This window comes from Oryzias latipes, chromosome 19 (genome assembly GCF_002234675.1).
Source record: "Oryzias latipes chromosome 19, ASM223467v1".
NCBI classification, from domain to species: Eukaryota; Metazoa; Chordata; class Actinopteri; order Beloniformes; family Adrianichthyidae; genus Oryzias; species Oryzias latipes.
The window spans coordinates 8826347-8845187 of record NC_019877.2 but is presented as its reverse complement, the minus strand read 5'-3'; the positions used below and the strand labels follow the sequence as shown (position 1 = coordinate 8845187).

The window sequence follows — 18841 nt, the reverse complement described above, 5'->3', positions numbered from 1 at the left end:
GTCTCTTCCCTTGTAAGTAATTTAGTTGTAACTGATTACAATATAAGGAAAAATACTGATTGCCCAAAATGCCGGAGAATTAATTTTTGAACGACATTGCTTAAAAATATTACCACATCCCTGTCATAATGTAAAACCAGTGGAGGTCGCGTTACAGATTCCATCGACATCATGTCTCACAGTATTTATGAATTATAATAAACTGATCTCCCACTTAGTTATCATTTATAATTGAGCAAATACAGCTGATCTACACGCAACTACAGGCTTTAAACCAAAAGTCAAGTTTTTTTTTTTTGCCATCCCTCCAATTTAGGCTGCATGTAGGCGAGTTTTTGTTTTAAATTCTGTCTTAATTCCACCTTTTTAAAACCTGCTAAACATGTTGAAGTTCACAGCGATCTTGTTGCCGTTTATCAACGCAGAGTGCGACACCCTGTGACCTTTTTATGTAATTGAATTTAGTATTCAAAACAAATTCTTAACTAGGAACGTTTTGATAGTACAAACACACACACAAAAAACGAACAAACAAAGACATTGAAAATTGTTTTTATTTTTGTCAACCCTAATAAATCACACACCAAGGGTTCAGACAGTTCGGACTTAATCCCCAGAAAAGCAGATGGTGACAGAAGTTGGAGTCATCAACCATATGTCGTTTCTAATGCTAGACCTATGAATGCTTTTAGACTTTGTGGACTAAAATTAACATTTAAAGGGTTAACTGTGTGGTTTTGTCGGTTAAGTAATAGGGAGCCATTAAGCGTACTTTGGTACGGTTTGTCCCTCGGCAGATACCGTAGCGGCTGGTTTTGTTCGCTGGTCCATCATTTTCCCGAATTTTAACAAACTAAAACGTATTTGTTTTCTGTAAACATGTGACATGTCTGTGTTGCGCAGAGCTAAAACGTGGGAAATATCTGAATCCGATGCTAGCGACGATGAATCCACAGTAGATCATCATCTTAACGTTGATACTCCGAGCAAACAAACAGCTAGACTCGAAGCGGAAGGTGAAAAAAAGGTTCCGAGTTTAACCGACAAGTGCCAAACATCCTCCTCATCAACAAAGCAAAACCAAAGGCATGCTTTATCTCCTCCGAGACCTGGGGGCTCCGGCACGCCGAGTCCTGCACGAAAACGCCGGAGCAAGGAGGAGATGGAGGCGGACAGACGGAGAGCCGAGGAAAAGAAGGAAACGAGGGAGAAGCAGAGAGCAGTGAGAGCTCAGAGGAAGGAGGAGAGGAGACACGAGCAGAACAGGAGGAGAGAGGCTGCGGAGAACCTGAAGAAACTCCGACCAGAGAACTGCATCAAGAGCTTCACGCTTTCCATTCATCCAGGTACGTGTTGCGTTCAGGGGCAGACGATGCGTTTGAGTATCTTCAGAGTGTGTGTTCCCCCAGCATATTTATTTGAAGCATCTAAAAACTTTTCATTGTTGTTGTTTTTGCAGATCTTCTGGAGCATGTTGGCTGTGATTTCTTGCTGGACACACTGGTGTGTTTGGAGTGGAGGTTTAACATTGAGAAGCAGCAGATCCCTCACAGCATCACATGGACCAGAGACGGGCTTCAGGCAGGCAGAATAGTTGATATTATACTAAGTTTAAATTATTTTAACCATCAAAGTTTCTTCATTTGCTCCTCAATGATTATTTATTGTCTTACATTTTAGGAAGGGGAAGAAGGCCAGGTCTCTGTGGAAGATCAAATAGTTCTCGTTCTGACTGCAACCGACTTTGTGGAGATGGTGAGATCTGTGAAAAAGGTGATCAGGCTTTGTTGTTCTGCTCTAAAATCCCTCCCTGCATCCAGTTAGCTCACTTCTATGGTTACTGTTCTCCCCGTGTTCTGCAGATGTTGGACAATGTGGAGGAAACTGGAAGCGAGAGCATCCTTGTTCCTGTTTTGGAGTGTCTCAACCGGAATGCCAAGAAGATGATCACTCTGCTGGTGACAGATTCTGATTACAGGTCAATTATTCCATAAAATGTTGAGAACAGAGATGTGGTTGATTTTTTTGGGGGGGGATGTAGAAACTGGGTATTTGATGGATAAATATATTAATTTGCTCTGTATAGCAACATTTAGTGAAAATTGGCCTAATTTTATTTAAAAAAAAAGACTTGTTTTAGTTAAAATCGCTTTTTTTATTTAAAATTGTACTGACTTTTAAAGATAAATATATATTTTAACAGAGTTGAAGTTTGACCTGGAAAAAAGTGTAATATTAAAACGAATATAGTTTAAAATGGCTTTAAGTAGCAAATTTGGTTTTATTGTTTATGTGATATTTTTGTGTTTTTATGATTTTTTTTTAAATTAATTTGTAAATGAATTAGCCTTCTCATGAGGCTTAAATTATTTTTCCCTGCAGGACAATGGCTTATAATAAACCTTTATTCTTAGAGGATCAACAATCTGAATCAAGGAGGGCAACTTTGGACATGGAGGAGGTATCTGGATACCTCTTTTATAAAGAATGTCTCAATTTTTTAAAATGAAGATACTGTCTTTTTCTTTTTAAGTTTAAAACGTCTTAACTTTTAAAACTCTTAAGGTTCTGGTGTACCTCCAGCTCTATAAAAATATCTCACTGGTCTTCCTGGATGACTGGCAGGACGTCACCGACCACGTGTGTGCCGTCACCAAGTCATTAGCAAAACGCCCTTTCAAGTAGGCATTATTACCTCCAGGACTTTCCCTCCATCGCCTGGGTCATTTTTACCCTTGAAATGTCCTGAATTCTTCCTTGCAGACTCCTGACAGAGCGGGCGGAGCTGCCCTTCTGCGTGGACGGGTCGTGGGCCAGCGGCGCTCGGGTCGAGAGGGATGGCTCCGGGCTCATTCAGGTGTGGAGCAAGCAGATCCAACAGCTGAACCGAGTCAGTCCTGCTGTGGCTTCCACTGTCACCAAATCCTTCCCATCGCCACGCCTCCTGCTGCAGGTAACGCCATCAGAGAACCTGCCCCAACAAGAATTGAAAGAAATATAATTTAAAACTGTGTTTAAGGCTTATCAGAACTTGGGCTCAGAGGAGGAGAGGAAGAGGATGCTGGTCGGTCTGTTGGTGAAAAATGGAGGAAAAGAGCGGCGCATTGGCCCAGACATATCAGCCAGAATCTATCGCTGCTTCACAGCCCAGAACCCTCAGCTGGTTCTGGACTAGAATACAGTATAAACAACTACATTGCTGCTTTGCTTGTTAAAACCAAATAAATCATGTTCTCTTTCCGTGAAAGCAATTTTTGTACAAACTGAAAAAAGTAAATAAATATGTAAACAAGGCTGATGACTTAATAAAGTATTTGCTGTGCAAAAAAGTGGAAATTTCTTATTATTCTTATTTTATGGTGTTTAATGTTACATATAATGGAGAGAATAAACGTAAATAGAAAAACACCATTGTAGCAAATATGTAACAGCATAACTGAAGCAAAAAAATATTATAAAACACTCAAAAGTGTGTTAACAGTACAAAAAAATCCTGAGTCTGAGAATACATAAGATTTAGTGTTTTTGTATCCTTAGAGTCTAGTCTTCAACTCTCTCACAAAGACAGTAAATGGCATATTTAAAAAAAAAACAATATACAAATGAACATTTGACTATCCAAGCAAATGAAATGAGACGGATTGTCACATTATGACACCTTTAAAAGTCGTAACAGTGTAAAAGTGCATTTCTCGCTTGGAATTAAAAGCAGAAAAGTAGTGATACGGACTAAAAGACAGCAGAAGGAGATGAGGATGGCAGTGGTAGAATATTACAGTGTTGATGAGGAATCCGGTCATGTCCAGCGACATCTTTTACACTGATAATCCTCTGGCTCTGAGCAGCAGCTGTCATAGTCGCTGCTTGGCGGTGTCGGGGGGCAGTGGCAGGTAATGCGCTCAGTCTGCGGTGACATGTGACAGGGGCACAAATATAGGTCCATTTCGGAAAATGCTTCGGTGCGGGGGGTGGGCGAGGAGCAGGCACTCAGTGTGGATGCAGGGCTGGAGGTCCGGCTCGGGACGGGGCTTGTTGGGAGGCTGCTCTCCTCCTGGGCATCTTCGGGCAAGTATCTCTCCTGCTCTGAGGGGCCGGTGCGGCTGTTGACACTGAAGATCCAGAAAAGTTGTGTTTGAAGGAAGGTGCGCAGGCCGGGGGGCAGTTCTAGAGCGCCGACTACGTCGGGGCAGCAGGGCAACGTTTGGCGCAGGCGAGCAGAGCAGAGGTACTGCAGGGAGGTGGGGGTGTAGCAGGCACGGATCACCTTCATGCTGCTCTTTGCTGCTGTGGAGCACACCATAGGGTAGAACTTCTTGTTCTGTAGGTTGGTAGCAGCAACCCCTGCAGGGTATCAGAAGAAAAAACATTTCAGAGTATACAGATTAAAAAAAGCATGGATAGTAACAGATGATTTTTTTTGGATACACACCTATGAACTGCCGGTTTTGGTAAAAGCTCAAAGTGCCGTGCCATGTGTCCAAGTGCACTCCTATGACGGACCCCTGACCAAACCGAGGGGAGAATTTCACTTTGTCCCCTTTGTGTTGAAGCAGACCTTCATCCATAAGAAAAACGTTAGATTATTTTGTTTGTCCGAAGTTACAAACTACTCCTTGTCCCAAAAACAGGTTGTTACCTGTGTAGGAGAGACCCCAGCTGTCTTCATCGTGGCCCAGCAGGCTGCCAAAGCTGTACTTGAACTTATCAAGGTTCACCTCAGAAGTTCCGATTCCCACCATCTTCATTCACAAACAAAAGGCAACATCTGGTTAAGCTCCTCATTCCTCCAGTCGGGAGAGATTTGAAACATCGTTTAAAGACTCACTCCAAAAAAAACGGTGTTTTTGGGGGTTTCAACATGTTCTTGTCGAATGATGATTGTGGACATACAAAAAACTTAAAATTGTGGAAGGAAAATGCTGCAAAACATATTTGTGACAGAAAATACACAGGGGGGAAGGCAAGCTCCCTACTGTGCTTGTAGACGACTAGATCCATATACGTCTTTGTTTTCCTCGTCTGAGCTGGCATCTGGCTTAAAAGTGGATGGCAGGATGGCTCCAATATTGCTCTCCATTTTTGTTGGAATGGTAATGTTAGGTTGGGGAAGGGCTGTAAACTGGCAGGACAGAGCTCAGCAAGAGGTGATAGGAAGGGGTGCGGGGCTGCTTCACCCCAAAGGTCTTGCCCAAAACTCAGAGGCAAATTTCTAATGAACTTCTGCTGCTCTGCAGGTTTTTTGAGTTTGGCTAAAAACAGCAAACTCATATTTAACCATTTAGAATGCCTTGAAAATAGACGAACAGATGATCGGAGTGGGTCTTTAACATGTCGGAATCATGCTAACCATGTCTGTTCCATAGACCGGAGAAGTCATCTTCACTTCCCAGTAGTGTTGGCCTTCCGAAAGCTCCTTCCGGCCACGGATGGCAGCGGTCCCACAGCTGTAGTCGGAGTGAAAGCTCACCTTTCTGCTGTCCTTACTGAGGAAGGCTCCAGAGGACTTGCAGTGCTCGTCCCACACCCAGTCCAAAACTGGAAAAAAGATTAGGTTGTAGAAACAGCAATGGGATCATAAGTCTGAGAAGTCGTCTATGAATGGAGCTTACAGCATTTTTTGTGGTAGATTATTAATAATTATTATAGTGAAGTCTGCACAATTTTATGCAGACTGTTATTTCGCAGCAAAACAAAAGAAATAAACACCAAACTGATCGTAGGGACTCAAATTCACTGTTAAATAGAATCAACCTCAGTTTGAATGAAAGGCAGTGTGTTGTTGTGAAATAGTATTGTTGACTGTTCCAAACATTACACATTGCAAAACAGATTTTACAAAACCGTACTAAATGGCTTGTGCTGCAGTCTTCTCTGTCGAAAGTCAAGGTTACATCTATAAATTTGCATACAGAAAATACCAAAGAAGTATTTTAATAATTGTCCTGGCATATAATTTTATAGCCAACTAAAAAATGTAATTATTGGATTTATGAGATAAGATTTAAATGGTCGGAATTTTAGGTAAAATTGTAACATAAAAGGTTATTTACTTAATATTATTATGATTATTTTTTTATGCATAAGGATAGATACATTAACATTTTTTAAACAAATAATAAATCCTTAAGAACATAGATTTTGGTGTATAAAAAAAATAACGTTTTCACACACTTTTTTTTTAACTTATAATTTACCTTTAATGTTTAACACGTTCCACTATTTATCAACCCCCCCCCCCAGCAGGAAGTTCTGCTTACTGTGATCCTCGTCTTCGCGGAGGTCTTCACTGGTGAGGCCAAACCCCAGACCGAGCTCCTCCTGTGGTTGATAAGAGCACAGAGACTCCCCCAGCAGCAGAGAAGAGCTGGGCAGAGCCACTACGTCGGAAACAGTCTGCGATCCTGACAAATAATCCACCTCCGACTCCAAGTCACTGATCTGCTTGGCACAAACACAGACAGCAAGTTGTGAGTCTGACGTTGTAGCCACGCTTCAGGATAGCTTTTAATGGCAAAGGGAGGAGTTGAGGACCTTTAATGTTTTAGATATCTGAAATGAAACATTAAAATATGAATGTGAAGTTTTTCAAGAGGATTTTTCCCTTATAAGGTCTCAATAGTGTGAGACCTCATTGGTTCTGGTAAGTTAGAATTAGAAGCCTATCAAAAGTACTACAGAATCCTCTGGTTCATTTTACAACAGATTTTACACAGAGGCATGTGGGTCACCTCCAGTACTGGACCACAGGTTGATATATGAGCTTTTCTTTGGTTTTCCCAATTCTTCTGAAGTCAGAAACTCTGATTTCAGATTAAAGTCACGGTTGAATAACAAGCAAATGACAAACTTGTAGTTTATTTGACATTACTTCTTTAAATCTTCCGATTTCTCATTCGCATTCAGGTCTCACCTCCGTCACCAGTTGCTGCTCCCATTCTTCTCTGTCGGACATCTTGACTTCTGTCTTGACACTCGTCTCCTGCTGCGTCTCACTCCAGACCAAATGCTGGCCTCTGCTGTTCCTGCCTTTCCTCAGCATGGGAGCTCTGCAGACACACACCTGATGACCAGCTGGCACACGAGCAGGACGCCACATGTTCTTGTTATTTACAGCCCATGGGGTCAGTGTTAATCCACGAGCTTGTATTTTCTTCATTCTTTGACTTCTAAGCACACACTTGGGTACACCAAATCAATGTAAAATATTTTCAACAAATTTTTTAGCACGAAAAAAAAACTGAGTGTGCACTTTTTAATTTACATTCTGGGAACTTATGAATAGTTTTATGGTGCAACATTTTGCTCAGTATAATTCTTGTTTAAGAAAGCAAACCAGATTGTCTGTGTGTTTCTTGAATTTTTCATAAACCTGCACTCAAAGTAGGTCGGTTTAACAATCTGTTCGCTGTTCGATTGAGTTTGCTCACAAGTTCTCAGTCATCAAGAAGCTGGAAAACAGCCCACGTGGAAATGTTCTTCATCACCTACAAACTCCTGCTCTCCTGTTACAATCAGGAATTTCTAGCTGTTTCATTTACACGTGCAGGATCTCTAAACCAGTCTGAGCTGCTTCTGCTCCACTTTCCTGCAGGAACATCTTTTGGTGACTCAACAATAGACTTTAATATCTGTTAGTGAAGATTTGTTTTTTTATTTCTCCATTGAAGCTGATTCAGGAACTGAGAACCATTACAGCTGTATATTTTTGCAAGAAAAAACGAAGAAAAGAAATCTCACATTTCTTGCAATTTTTCAGGGATCTGTGCTAGTCGCAACCAGATCTCTCTTTTTCCCCAGTAAAAACAAGATAGCTATTGATTTATTGAATTAAACAGCTGACAAGTGTGTTTTCTGAATTGACTGTGTAGTTTTACCACCTCAGCAAAATTAAAAAGGGAGACAAATTAAAGTTAAAACTTCTAAACAAAATATATAACACAATAACCAATTAAAATAAGTGACTTTACACCATTGGAAAAACTTTATCTTTAAACTGGGATCTTTCAGTTCTAAACACAGCAGCTGGTGGCAGCTCTGCAAGCAGGTGCGGAAGATAATTGTCATGAATTTAGGTTAGTTCGTCTAGAACATGTATTCTTTTAATTGGGCCTTACCCTAAATACTGTAGATGCATCATCTGGGTCCTGTGCTGATGCACATGATTTGAATTGAGTTGATTTCAGTGGCAGCAGTATGAACAAACAAAGTTCAATACACACACAGAATGAGCAAAAAACTGAGCACTAGTCCTAAGACTCTGAGCATGACTATCTTAATTTCTTTTTTTTTGTTTTTATAATTAAACCCCACAATTACAGTCATACTGTTGCTTTGATAGATTTCTCAACTACACTTGTGGAATTAGGCTATTTGATAAACAGTTAAACCACTGCGCTTACCTTGTTGAAGTATTCCAAAAGACGGTGTTGCAGTGTCACATGTGAGTTTCAGAGTGTCTCTATATCCGTCGGCGTGACAGCTGCAGCATGCACCCTGTCCCACTTCGCATCAGAATTGAGGTAAACAGAACTTGACCACGCCCTCAACAAGTTTCTATTGGATAAAACCCGCGCGGAGGCGGAACTTCGAGAATTTATTTGGAGGTCTTCACAAGTATCGGGACTTTGAGTGTCGGTGTCACTTTGATACAAATAGCAAACACCGCCTAAATTGTGTTTTTTTGGAGAACTGGATACGTTATGTGACGTTATTTCGAACATTTCCTATCAAATATTTCAAAATGAACTTCCTTTCGTAATTGGTAAAGTATAGAAAAACAAACCACAAACGTAAAAATGTGCATTGAAATTTGGGTTTTGAAAAAAATTACTATTATGAATTATAGATCTTAAAAATTAACAATAAGGATTTTCGTTCTTTCTCAGAAATTGCATAAAATTGGACTTTTTGGATGTTCGTCATGGAGTTAAAAAGTACTACAGTAAGTGGAGCACTTGAACGCATTTTCCTGTGCCATAGGCCGCTCATTCATCCGGACTTTTTAGCCTATTGGTTGTTTTGGAAAAGGGGTGGGGCAAAAACACTAATCTGTTGTTTGATTGGTGCCTGACGGACACTTCGTTGTGTATCTTCCGTGCGCACGTTGCAGCCTCAATAGGTGTTGTTATCCTTTTATTTGAAGCATGGCAGAAGCCGGTGGTAGGTACAAACAACAAGTTTACGTTAAATATGTGGTTCATTCAAACAGTTGTTGTAACAAAAGCTTTATGTTCGTGTCGTGAGGTAGATGTCAAACTAGCTAACTTGTTAGCACATGCTAACTGGAGCTACAGACGATTAGGAAATCCGGAACTGACTAGCTCATAATCAAAACCTGTTTTTGTGTGCATTTAAGAGATTTCCTTAACAACTTTATGTTATTAGAAACGTCAATATATATGTGATTCATCCTAATAGTTTGTAAAACTTTAAACAAACGTAGCATGCAACTTTTAATCCGGCACAAATAATTGACACATTCATTGATAATCAATTTGATTCGCCTGATATTTTGACATTGATCTGATGTAAAATAGGTAAATTTTGATGATTTGAATATATTTTTCCTTTTCATGTGAGATGGCAACCTGGCGCTGGTGAAACACGTTGTTCTGGTGCTGTCAGGAAAGGGGGGAGTGGGAAAGAGCACCATCACCACAGAATTGGCTCTGGCTTTCAAACATGCTGGGAAGAAGGTGAGCAGCTGTAGGTCAAACATCTGTCCGTGACCCTTTTCAAATGTAAACAAACATTTGTAAAACTTTGTGGTCCTCAGGTTGGCATCCTGGATGTCGACCTCTGTGGTCCCAGCATCCCTCGGATGCTGTGTGTGGGCCGACCTGACGTCCATCAGTGTGACTCGGGGTGGGTTCCTGTCTACACTGATGCACAGAAGAGCCTGGCTCTGATGTCTATTGGTTTTCTAATGGAAGATCCAGATGAGGCAGTCATATGGAGAGGACCAAAAAAAACAGGTACGTACACAGATACATGCCATGTTCTTAAAGTTTACGTTTTGTGTCGGTGTATAATCAATCTGTATTATCTAAAGGTATTTCAAAATTATATGTTAATTTTTGATAAGATATATCAACTTTAGCTAATTTTATACAGTTGGTATTCTTAAAAAAATACTGGAAACATCAAAAATAAACTTTAATATTTATTCATCTTGGAATTTCAAGATTTGTATGTCTTTGGACAAACGTATATCCCCAGGATCAGTTTTTTTTTGTGTTTTTGAACTTTTTTTTTGTCTCGCAGCAATGATTGCCCAGCTTGTGTCAGATGTCGCATGGGGGGAGCTGGATGTCTTGCTGGTGGACACCCCGCCAGGGACATCTGATGAGCATTTGGCTGTCCTGGAAAACCTCAGAAAACACAGAGTAGATGGAGCTGTTTTGGTAACCACACCTCAGGTGGGCAACAGTTACAAACCTGTATTTCCAAAAGCGAAGATTTAAGTGGAAAAATCACCAAATAATGCAGCAAAAAAGACAAATGGCCAAATATACATTTATTTCCTCATTATTTTGCCTAGTCGTTTTTAAAGGAATTGTATCAGTGTTGTTCTGCAACTTTAACACTGACAGATGAGCTGATATTAAGTATTCATGGTTTAGGAGAAAAGCTGTGAGCCATTTTACTGTGTTGAGCTGTGTATTGTCGGCCACAGGCGGTGTCAACAGGGGATGTGAGAAGAGAGATCACCTTTTGCAAGAAGACAGGTGTTCGGATCCTGGGCATTGTAGAAAACATGAGTGGCTTCGTTTGTCCACATTGCACTGTGAGTAAAGCAGTCATGACATGCAACTATACCTACATAGAGGCCATCTGTGGTTGTGTGTTTAATCATCTTAAATCTGCTATATTGTTCAGTGTGGTCAGAGTAAATATGTTCAATTAACTTGTTTTAGGAATGCACAAACATATTTTCCAAAGGTGGTGGTGAAGAGTTGGCCAAACTGACTGGATCAGTGTTTCTAGGTAAGCCAGTTTAAAAAAATGTAAATGTGCAGTTCTGGTCTGTGGCCACATGGTGTCACTATTGTCACCTTTTTTATTTTTCCTTGGTGACATTTATGACTCAGATTGTGAATCATCCAGGTTGGTTCTATCCATGCAATAGGTAAAATTAGACTTGGGTTTGTGTGACTAAGAAAACTGCTGATCCAGATTCTGGAATTGCATGAGTATTTCAGAAAGAAAAGGTAATCAATAATTATTAGTGTAATTAAGAGATTACTTCCCCAGTGGCTACTTCCCTGAAAACTAATTTATTAAGTACTGATCTAGTTTTCCTTGCGTCAAAGACGCTGGCTTTATCCAACCGTAGACCCTTTTATTTAGCAAATTACTACTCTGAATTAGTTTTTACTAAATAGTCATTAACATGCTTCATTTTCTTTGGCTACAGTGATTTTTGTCCTCATTTCAGGTTCTGTGCCCTTGGATCCTCTTCTCAGCGCCAGCGTGGAAGAAGGCAGAGACTTTGCAGAGTCATTTCCTAACAGTGCCACATTCAGTTCCATCAGCAGTATTTCTCAAGTTCTGCTCAAAAGCCTTGAAAATGACTGACATAATTTAGTTTTTGTACACATTAGAACAGAGAATGGGGTTTACATGACTAAACATAAATCCTGTTTCATCTCTGATCGTGTTGTCACTTGTTTTCTTTGCCCAAAGCACGAGATTTGTGTGGTTATCAGTGCTGCATGCGCAGTTCCTGCGGTTTTAAGACTTCTGCTCTTCAGAAGGTAAACGCTGTAAAAATGAAAGCAACCTTTGACTAATGCTTCTGTAATATAAAGTCAGATGGCCCACATAAAAAGGCGCAGTAAAATATGCTGTACTGAAAACAATCCATTGCCTAGAAGCCAAACTAAAGTTGGAATCTTGTTTAATTGGAGATGTTCACAATGACACCTGATTTCAACCAGCACTTCAACAGGGTTGGCTGGCTCATCAGTAAACGGCTTTCACTTCCAGGACTTACACTGTCAAATCCAACTGCCTTCAAATAAAATGAAAAAAAATGCACACCAACTCTGTAAACTACTTTTCTTAGTCATACAGCCACATGTAGACATTACTTTTGGATCATGGGTAAATTTTCTGCGTACTCATTCTGGCAGCAACAAAACCTTGAATGCCATGCAGGATTCTGATACAACTACAGCTGAAACTGGACGAAGAAGAAAATAAAAGATGGAAAAATGCAAAATGGAAATTACACTTGTGAGACCCAACGTGGGCACACACACCTTTAATGCAAACAGGTACTACAATGGTTTGGAAATGTTTGCGTAATGATTAGAGTACAGCTACACACAAAACTCTCACTCCACCAGCAACATACTAAAGGCAATCTTAATCGAACCAAAAAAAAAAAAGTTACATCCGGAGGGATTCCAACAACTTTTCACAATTAACCCACAGTGCATTAAATCTATATGGATATGTATATATTTAAATATGTATATATCCTGGACAATTTGTTTTCATTTAATAGTTCAATGAACATATTTATAAATAAAAACAGTGGGGAAGAAATTGTCCATACACAATTTTCTTTACAGATTCTCAAGACGTATTCAGAAATTACACCAACTCTCAAGTTGATAGGAGGAAAAAACGCCGGCCTGTGGTCAGCTCTTACAGACCCGAGGCTCAGCCGCCTCGTTTGGCCTCAAAGCCCGAAAAGAGTGGAGGGAAAATGAATTATTATACAGTCTGTTTATAACACGCACACACACACACACATACAAGACGAACAAATCACTACATTGCGCATTTACAAGTTGACTATCAAATTGGGATGACTGTACACATCTTTATGATAAGACCATTGGATGTTTATGTTTTCTTTTAAACCCCAGATTCACTTCTTTTATCTTGTGTGGCAATTTTTTTCTTTTTTCCCCCCAGCAGCAACTTAAATGGGTGATTTTGTTGAGGAGACGTTGAAACGTTTACTTTGTGGAGAGAATTAGAGCAACGATGAGCCCGTAGAGACCCAGGACCTCAGCAAAAATCAAGATGAGGATCATGCCCACAAAGAGCCTGGGCTGCTGAGCTGTGCCCCTCACGCCTGCGTCTCCCACGATGCCGATTGCAAAGCCTGCTGCCAGCCCACTGAGGCCCACACTCAGCCCAGCACCAAGGTGGAGGAAACTCCTACACACACACAGATGCATGTTAGTCAGCACAATTGGGAAATATTTCACATGACAGATCAACCAACTGCTTTAGTTCAGAAAAATCGCTGCTGGTTTCGCGAAGTTGCTAACAAATCGCACACATTTGAAAACGCCAACAAAACTGAAAGTTTGTTAAACCACAGACCAATGTCCAGACAGGAACAAATTCTGAGGGTTTGGGAAACACTGGCAGGTTTTCATTCATTCAATAAAACTGAGTGTATCTTCAGTTGGAAGATCAATATTTTGAGTCTAAATTGAAAATAGAACTGTGTTGACTTAAAAAAATAAAAGGAAATGTGTCATAATAACTAAATGTCAAATACTCACTTAAAAAGGGAGATGTTCTCAGCAACATTGTTGGCAATCAGCACTGCTACTACCAAGCCATAGATGGCTATGATACCCGCCATGACCACTGGGATGATCGACTTCATGATGAGCTCCGGCCGCATCACAGACATTGCAGCAATACCTGTGCCGCTCTTTGCTGTGCCGTAGGCCGCTCCCAAGGCTGAAAGGAAACAGAAAATCAGACCATTAAGTAACTCAGGCCAGCTTGGTCATTGCAGAAACTAGAAGGTAGAATAAAGCAGAAGTGAAATGAGAAATGGAGCAAGAATTTTAACAGATTCCCTTCCCTCCAGTGAAAGAAAGAAAAAACCCAAAACACAACATCTGGTTAGTTTCCCAGTTTCAACCCAACAACCACAAATTGTGTCAAGTTAAAGAAAAATATTACTAAGTGGAAGCTTCCTCAGCAATACAAGATCCGTCAAGTATGACGCACAAGAGAATGAAGGCTCAGTGCTGCTTACTCTTACGGGGAAAAACCCCCAAAAGATATAAAGTAGCAGTAGCTTGTATTTCAGTTTGAGGATTTGCAGATTAGGTCATCTATAAATACTAACACAGCCTGGTAAAACATGATGTGTAATTAGGCAGATTAGAACTTGTTTGACAAGATTTTTCAGGAATTTGTGCCAAAAAGAAAAACAGGCCTTTTTAAACACAGTAGAAAAAGTGAAAGCTTACAGAGCCTTACTCGCATCCCATCATCTTAGTACTTTATAAGCATAACATTTTAATATTAACTGTTCTCAAAATTTATTATTTATCCAATCGAAGGTCAAAACCATTAAAGAAAAAAGGACAATTATCCGTTTGTGGCTTCTTCTGGTTAACAGATACACATGTGCCCAACAAGATCCTTCCTTGGATACAGCAGACATACTGATGATGATTAAATGTGAACAGAAAGATCACCAGGAGGCGGCCTTGTTCATACAGCCGGAGGTGCCCTGTATTACATTTATTTGCTTTGCTGTTTTCACGCAAATAGGGGATGGTCCTGGAAAAACCGAACCCGCTTAGCAACTATTCAGATTAAAACCATTCCTGGTATGAGGATTCGTACAATTGAGACCGTTTCAAACATCACACACCTCATGTTTACTGCATTAGTGAAAACAAATCAACATGTCCTAGTGTATAAATAACCTATACAGGTCAAGCTCAATACTGTGCCTAATGCACTAACCTGCTCTCATCTCTGTGAATGAACAGAAATACTTGAATCCATATTATTAAAAATGAATAGCATTTTCTGCAGAGGTGTGGAGGCAAAAGCTCTGGGTTTTAATCCTAATCCTCTCTCATCTTAGGTGAATAGCTTTTACCAGGTTACCCTCTGCAGAAACTGGAATATGGGATCCCCTGTGACGTCTTTGGATGTCACAGTAGGAGGTGGTTTATGATCTTGTATGTGATTTGTCTCACAAGACAAAGGTTTAACATGAATATATAACATGCAGATAACGATTAATTTGTTGAACAACCCTATTAAAAACTACACAATGACTACATTGATGTAAAGAAATTATTGTATATGGTATAACATTTTTTAGAGACCATCCTGTTGAGCTACTTCACACTGCCCTCTAATGCATGCAACCACTTCCAAAACGCTCGCATTCGTGCATCACTGCTCGCATTTCTTCGACTGTTTTGGGCTCTACGTACAAAATGCGGTTATTGAAGTCAAACCAGGTTGAACTTAGACCAATCAGGGACTCAGGTTTGGTAGGGATGTATGGATGGCGTCCTTTTAAATTTACGGAAGTGACAATCGTTTTTGCAAGATTTGCACCACTTTGATATTTAGCACCAAGCATCTTCCAAGATAGATGGACATGTGCTAGTAAACAGTTAAAACAAGACAAAGAGGAAGCCCCTCCCCGCTTGTCCAGTGTGAACACTATGGGCTAAATGCTCGTTCTAGAACGTGTCACATGCCTAATGTGAACATTAAGGAAACTAGTCAAAGGTTGGGATTTAATACAACGAATACAAAAAACAGGAGTATGCTATAGTTTAGTTGAATCCAAGTGACTTTTCTTTAAAGAAAAAACAAACTTGAAAGACGTCTGAGACCACAACAGAAAAGAATCACATGACTCCATGCAAAAGAAAAAAAATCTTTTGAGTACTACTTACCCTCTATAGCAGTAATATCATTACACTTAGTAACTTTCAGGAAATTCTGGCAACTTGATGATGGCACATGTGTCAAATCTTATTTCCCCACTCACCGTCACATCTCTTCTTTCTACCATAATCTGAATTTCATTTAATGCCCCCACCGTTACTAGATTACAGCCAAGCAAAAAGGAACCACACAGATGCCACAATTTCCCATTAACACAAAATGTAAATTCCTGAAAACTGTTCTGTTAAACTTGCTTCTAGTACAAGTGGGCAAGAATTTTTTTTTTAAACCTAACTGAGCTTCTTCTGTATGAACATGACAGATCATCCTTTTTATTTAAATGCAGTGTACCTAAACCAATTTTTATCTCCTATTTTGTTTTGCTTTAAAAGCACTTTTTTTTTCTGTTAAGCGATCAGTCATGTCACATGTTTTAGGATGAGCCAAATCAATGTAAATTGTCTGACCGGGAGCCCTTTCATTTCAAATCTGAGCAGTAACAGATTATGAAATCCACATGCAAATGTTTCCCGCAACAAGTAACACCACTATATTATGTAGTACATTTTATTCAAACCAAAAGATTAAAGCCATGTTGCTGTGGAAGCTAGTGGCTCGTTCAAGTCAGCAGTCTCATGTGAACATCATGTGACCTCGTGTCATACCTTGAGCAATGAGGAAGTTAACCAGCTGAACCTAGTTACCAAATGTAGTTTTGTTTCAAAAGGGGTGCAGTCATTGTATATCAAAATAAATTACTACACTATAAACATATAGTTTGTAGGTTAAAAAAATTAATGTGTGACTACATTAGCTTGAGAATGAATACACTTTGGTCGATCACCGCTTTACACTTAAGTTCCAAACTTAATGATTCGTTGAAATATATAATATAGTCATCTTTTAAGACAGCAACCTAACAGTCTAATTCAACCGAGCTGTCGGTTAACCAAATTGTATTTCACTTGAAACTAAATATTCTTTAAAACCTTTAAAGAAATCCTGGTTTATGTCCTCCGCTTAAAGCACGCATCTGGATGTGGCTAGCGACTACACAAGCTAACTTCTGTAGTCGTCATCAGCTGGTTAACTAGCTTTGACAAGTCTTGCCCGTTCTGTGCTCGCTGTATACACACCCATAATGTGTATTAGTTAACAAAATTAACAGGTCAATACAAGTATAATTTACAATATTTTTACTTGTAAGACCAAATGAATGACAGCAAGGACTGCAACGTTAGTAAAGCTAGCAAAGTAGCTACCATCGCGTCCTAAGCAGAGGTTGACAGTTTCCCTAAATGGTTTCTTAAAGTGAATAAAATTAAACAAACATATTACCAAAAAAAAATACGTAAAACAAGGAAGTGTATTTACCGCTGAACACCATAGCCGCAGAGGCACCCATCACTGCGAAGAACGGCGAGTATTCTGGGCTTTGGCTCGACATCCTGTAGAGACGCTAACTCACAGCAAAATAAACTAAAAGTACAAAATAATCGTTTTTGGTGAATCTAAAAAAAAAATCGCACTTAATGGAGTCAATTGAAGGACACAGACGTGTTATTCAAAAGTGGATACAACTGAAACCGTTCTGCCACCTAGCTAACAGTGTGCAAGGGGAGCAGTCACGACTCTTCTGATAAATACCCGGCGCAGCAACACAAAATGGCGAGGCGGAAAGTATCACCTGACTGGCCGTTCGGAGAAAACCACTTAGTTTTACAGTGAAGGTGACGAGAGGGGTCAACGATTAAAAAATTGAAATAAAGAAAGAAAAACCTTTGGGTTTTTTTCAAAGTACATAAAAATACCTACAATGTTAAAATCACACACAGGGTATCGTGTTCAGAAAGTTTAAAAATACCCTCCTCTCAAAAATGCATGGGTTAGTTTACACCCCCACAAGAAGCAAATTTGGTATAGTCGACTGCAGGCTTTCCCTTTGATATCTACGTATTCACCTTTCAAAGGAAGAACAATTTAGTGGATGTACCATGATACATAGCGTAAATCTAAGAATTGACTGTATTACTGAAGCCATCAAATAAAAACATGCACAATATTTAATTAAAAAATAAATAAAAACAAAAAAAACTGATATTGCATCGTCAAAATGTGACGTCAATAACTACACCTCATAACATTGCTATAGATTGTGTCTTAGGGAATATTATTACAAAACCCATTTTGGACTGAATGCAGTGTCATTCCACATGTAATATGTTTATGTGTCTCGAGAAGCAATGCATTGTTTAGATTTTTGGAATGGTGTCCTTTCCCTCTTTCTGTGATGACCCCTTCTTCCTTCTGCATTGCCAAGTCATTTCAACTCCACACATCCCCTCCCCCAGCATCACGGAAAAGCCCTAACCCTCGTGATACACGTCCCTAGATGCATCATAAGCACCCTTCCTTCCAGACTCTTGGCTAACATTTTTCTGTCAGCCAGAGGCCTCATTTTGCAGCTAGGAGCATGCACCCTGCAGCAGCACTGCTGTCTGATGCACTGTTAAAGAGGTCATGGAGAATGAGGAATTCATTTTGTCTTCTCCTGTGACTGACTGAATACTATTGATTAAGGTTTCTAATACATGTAATCTACTCCACCCAGAATGCACTTCCCTGTTGTGTCGAGGGGTTAGGAACTCTGCAGTTGTCTGTAAGCATTTCTTTGTAATGTGATCGCTATGGTCCCACGCATTTGTTTCCTGTTTGTTTTGGGTGATTCCTCTTATCCCAGACTGGCATTAAGCAGTGGGCTGAAAGGAAGTAAACTCCCCACATTTCCACTGCCTGTAGATCTATGTGCTGTCACATTAAACAGTACCTCTATGTGACATTATGATTTTTGTAGAATCCTTAAACAAACCAAGCCTCTCTCATATTTTTCCTCATCTGATGAACCAAAATAACATGCAACATTTACACAATAAATCTTTGAAAAAGAGGGGGGGGGAAAACCCCAGTAAGTCTGTAATTCATCAGTGGTGAACACATGGCACCGTGGGGCGGGGGCTTGATCACAGAAAGACCCATCTCAGTGTAGACTTAAACACTTAAGCATCTTACTCCTCGAGCCGGGAAAGCAAGGTTTTCAGGAGATGTGCCAGACCAACACCCAAAGGAGGAGCTAAAAATAGAAGTGGATGTGCGA

General features: G+C 39.9%; 4 protein-coding genes across 6 annotated transcripts; 2 read left to right on the top strand and 2 right to left on the bottom strand.

Moving 5' to 3' along the window:
* The first annotated feature begins 296 nt into the window (after positions 1–296).
* On the top strand, positions 297–3322 carry eme2 (essential meiotic structure-specific endonuclease subunit 2). 2 transcript variants are annotated; one of them, XM_011488117.3, is made up of 8 exons: positions 297–1346; positions 1460–1581; positions 1681–1755; positions 1863–1978; positions 2383–2461; positions 2566–2681; positions 2764–2953; positions 3020–3322. In XM_011488117.3, exons 1-8 carry the CDS (start codon positions 887–889, stop codon positions 3173–3175), a joined length of 1314 nt encoding a protein of 437 aa, XP_011486419.1. In that variant the 5' UTR covers positions 297–886; the 3' UTR covers positions 3176–3322. The 2 variants fall into 2 exon arrangements, with proteins under 2 accessions (XP_011486419.1, XP_011486418.1); XM_011488116.3 differs by having other exon boundaries at positions 299–1346; positions 1681–1773.
* A 27-nt stretch (positions 3323–3349) lies between these two features.
* Positions 3350–8887, bottom strand: spsb3 (splA/ryanodine receptor domain and SOCS box containing 3). 2 transcript variants are annotated; one of them, XM_004080515.4, is made up of 7 exons: positions 8400–8887; positions 6911–7046; positions 6258–6438; positions 5348–5535; positions 4637–4739; positions 4430–4555; positions 3350–4341 (listed from the first exon to the last, which is right to left on the bottom strand). In XM_004080515.4, exons 2-7 carry the CDS (start codon positions 7037–7039, stop codon positions 3797–3799), a joined length of 1272 nt encoding a protein of 423 aa, XP_004080563.1. In that variant the 5' UTR covers positions 7040–7046; positions 8400–8887; the 3' UTR covers positions 3350–3796. The 2 variants fall into 2 exon arrangements, with proteins under 2 accessions (XP_004080563.1, XP_020567780.1); XM_020712121.2 differs by lacking the exon at positions 8400–8887 and adding an exon at positions 8115–8377.
* A 155-nt stretch (positions 8888–9042) lies between these two features.
* Positions 9043–11654, top strand: nubp2 (nucleotide binding protein 2). The gene is made up of 7 exons (XM_004080340.3): positions 9043–9159; positions 9580–9695; positions 9776–9974; positions 10264–10418; positions 10676–10786; positions 10917–10986; positions 11438–11654. Exons 1-7 carry the CDS (start codon positions 9144–9146, stop codon positions 11575–11577), a joined length of 807 nt encoding a protein of 268 aa, XP_004080388.1. The 5' UTR covers positions 9043–9143; the 3' UTR covers positions 11578–11654.
* A 228-nt stretch (positions 11655–11882) lies between these two features.
* LOC101160850 (V-type proton ATPase 16 kDa proteolipid subunit) lies at positions 11883–17349 on the bottom strand. Its single transcript, XM_004080339.4, has 3 exons — positions 17062–17349; positions 13530–13713; positions 11883–13176 (listed from the first exon to the last, which is right to left on the bottom strand). Exons 1-3 carry the CDS (start codon positions 17132–17134, stop codon positions 12972–12974), a joined length of 462 nt encoding a protein of 153 aa, XP_004080387.1. The 5' UTR covers positions 17135–17349; the 3' UTR covers positions 11883–12971.
* Positions 17350–18841: the final 1492 nt, after the last annotated feature.

Excerpts from the sequence above, each read along its gene's own strand:
- eme2 (XM_011488116.3), top strand. The coding sequence starts at position 887 with ATGTCTGTGTTGCGCAGAGCTAAAACGTGGGAAATATCTGAATCCGAT. Across the intron at positions 1,347-1,459 it reads CACGCTTTCCATTCATCCAG|ATCTTCTGGAGCATGTTGGC; the intron begins GTACGTGTTGCG and ends TTGTTTTTGCAG. Across the intron at positions 1,774-1,862 it reads TGGTGAGATCTGTGAAAAAG|ATGTTGGACAATGTGGAGGA; the intron begins GTGATCAGGCTT and ends CGTGTTCTGCAG.
- spsb3 (XM_020712121.2), bottom strand. The coding sequence starts at position 8,137 with ATGATGCATCTACAGTATTTAGG. Across the intron at positions 6,439-6,910 it reads AGCAGCAACTGGTGACGGAG|ATCAGTGACTTGGAGTCGGA; the intron begins GTGAGACCTGAA and ends TGTGCCAAGCAG. Across the intron at positions 4,556-4,636 it reads CTGGGGTCTCTCCTACACAG|GTCTGCTTCAACACAAAGGG; the intron begins GTAACAACCTGT and ends TTATGGATGAAG.
- nubp2 (XM_004080340.3), top strand. Across the intron at positions 9,975-10,263 it reads GAGAGGACCAAAAAAAACAG|CAATGATTGCCCAGCTTGTG; the intron begins GTACGTACACAG and ends TTTGTCTCGCAG. Across the intron at positions 10,419-10,675 it reads TTTTGGTAACCACACCTCAG|GCGGTGTCAACAGGGGATGT; the intron begins GTGGGCAACAGT and ends TGTCGGCCACAG.
- LOC101160850 (XM_004080339.4), bottom strand. The coding sequence starts at position 17,134 with ATGTCGAGCCAAAGCCCAGAATACTCGCCGTTCTTCGCAGTGATGGGT. Across the intron at positions 13,714-17,061 it reads TGCGGCTATGGTGTTCAGCG|CCTTGGGAGCGGCCTACGGC; the intron begins GTAAATACACTT and ends GTTTCCTTTCAG. Across the intron at positions 13,177-13,529 it reads GAGAACATCTCCCTTTTTAA|GAGTTTCCTCCACCTTGGTG; the intron begins GTGAGTATTTGA and ends GTGTGTGTGTAG.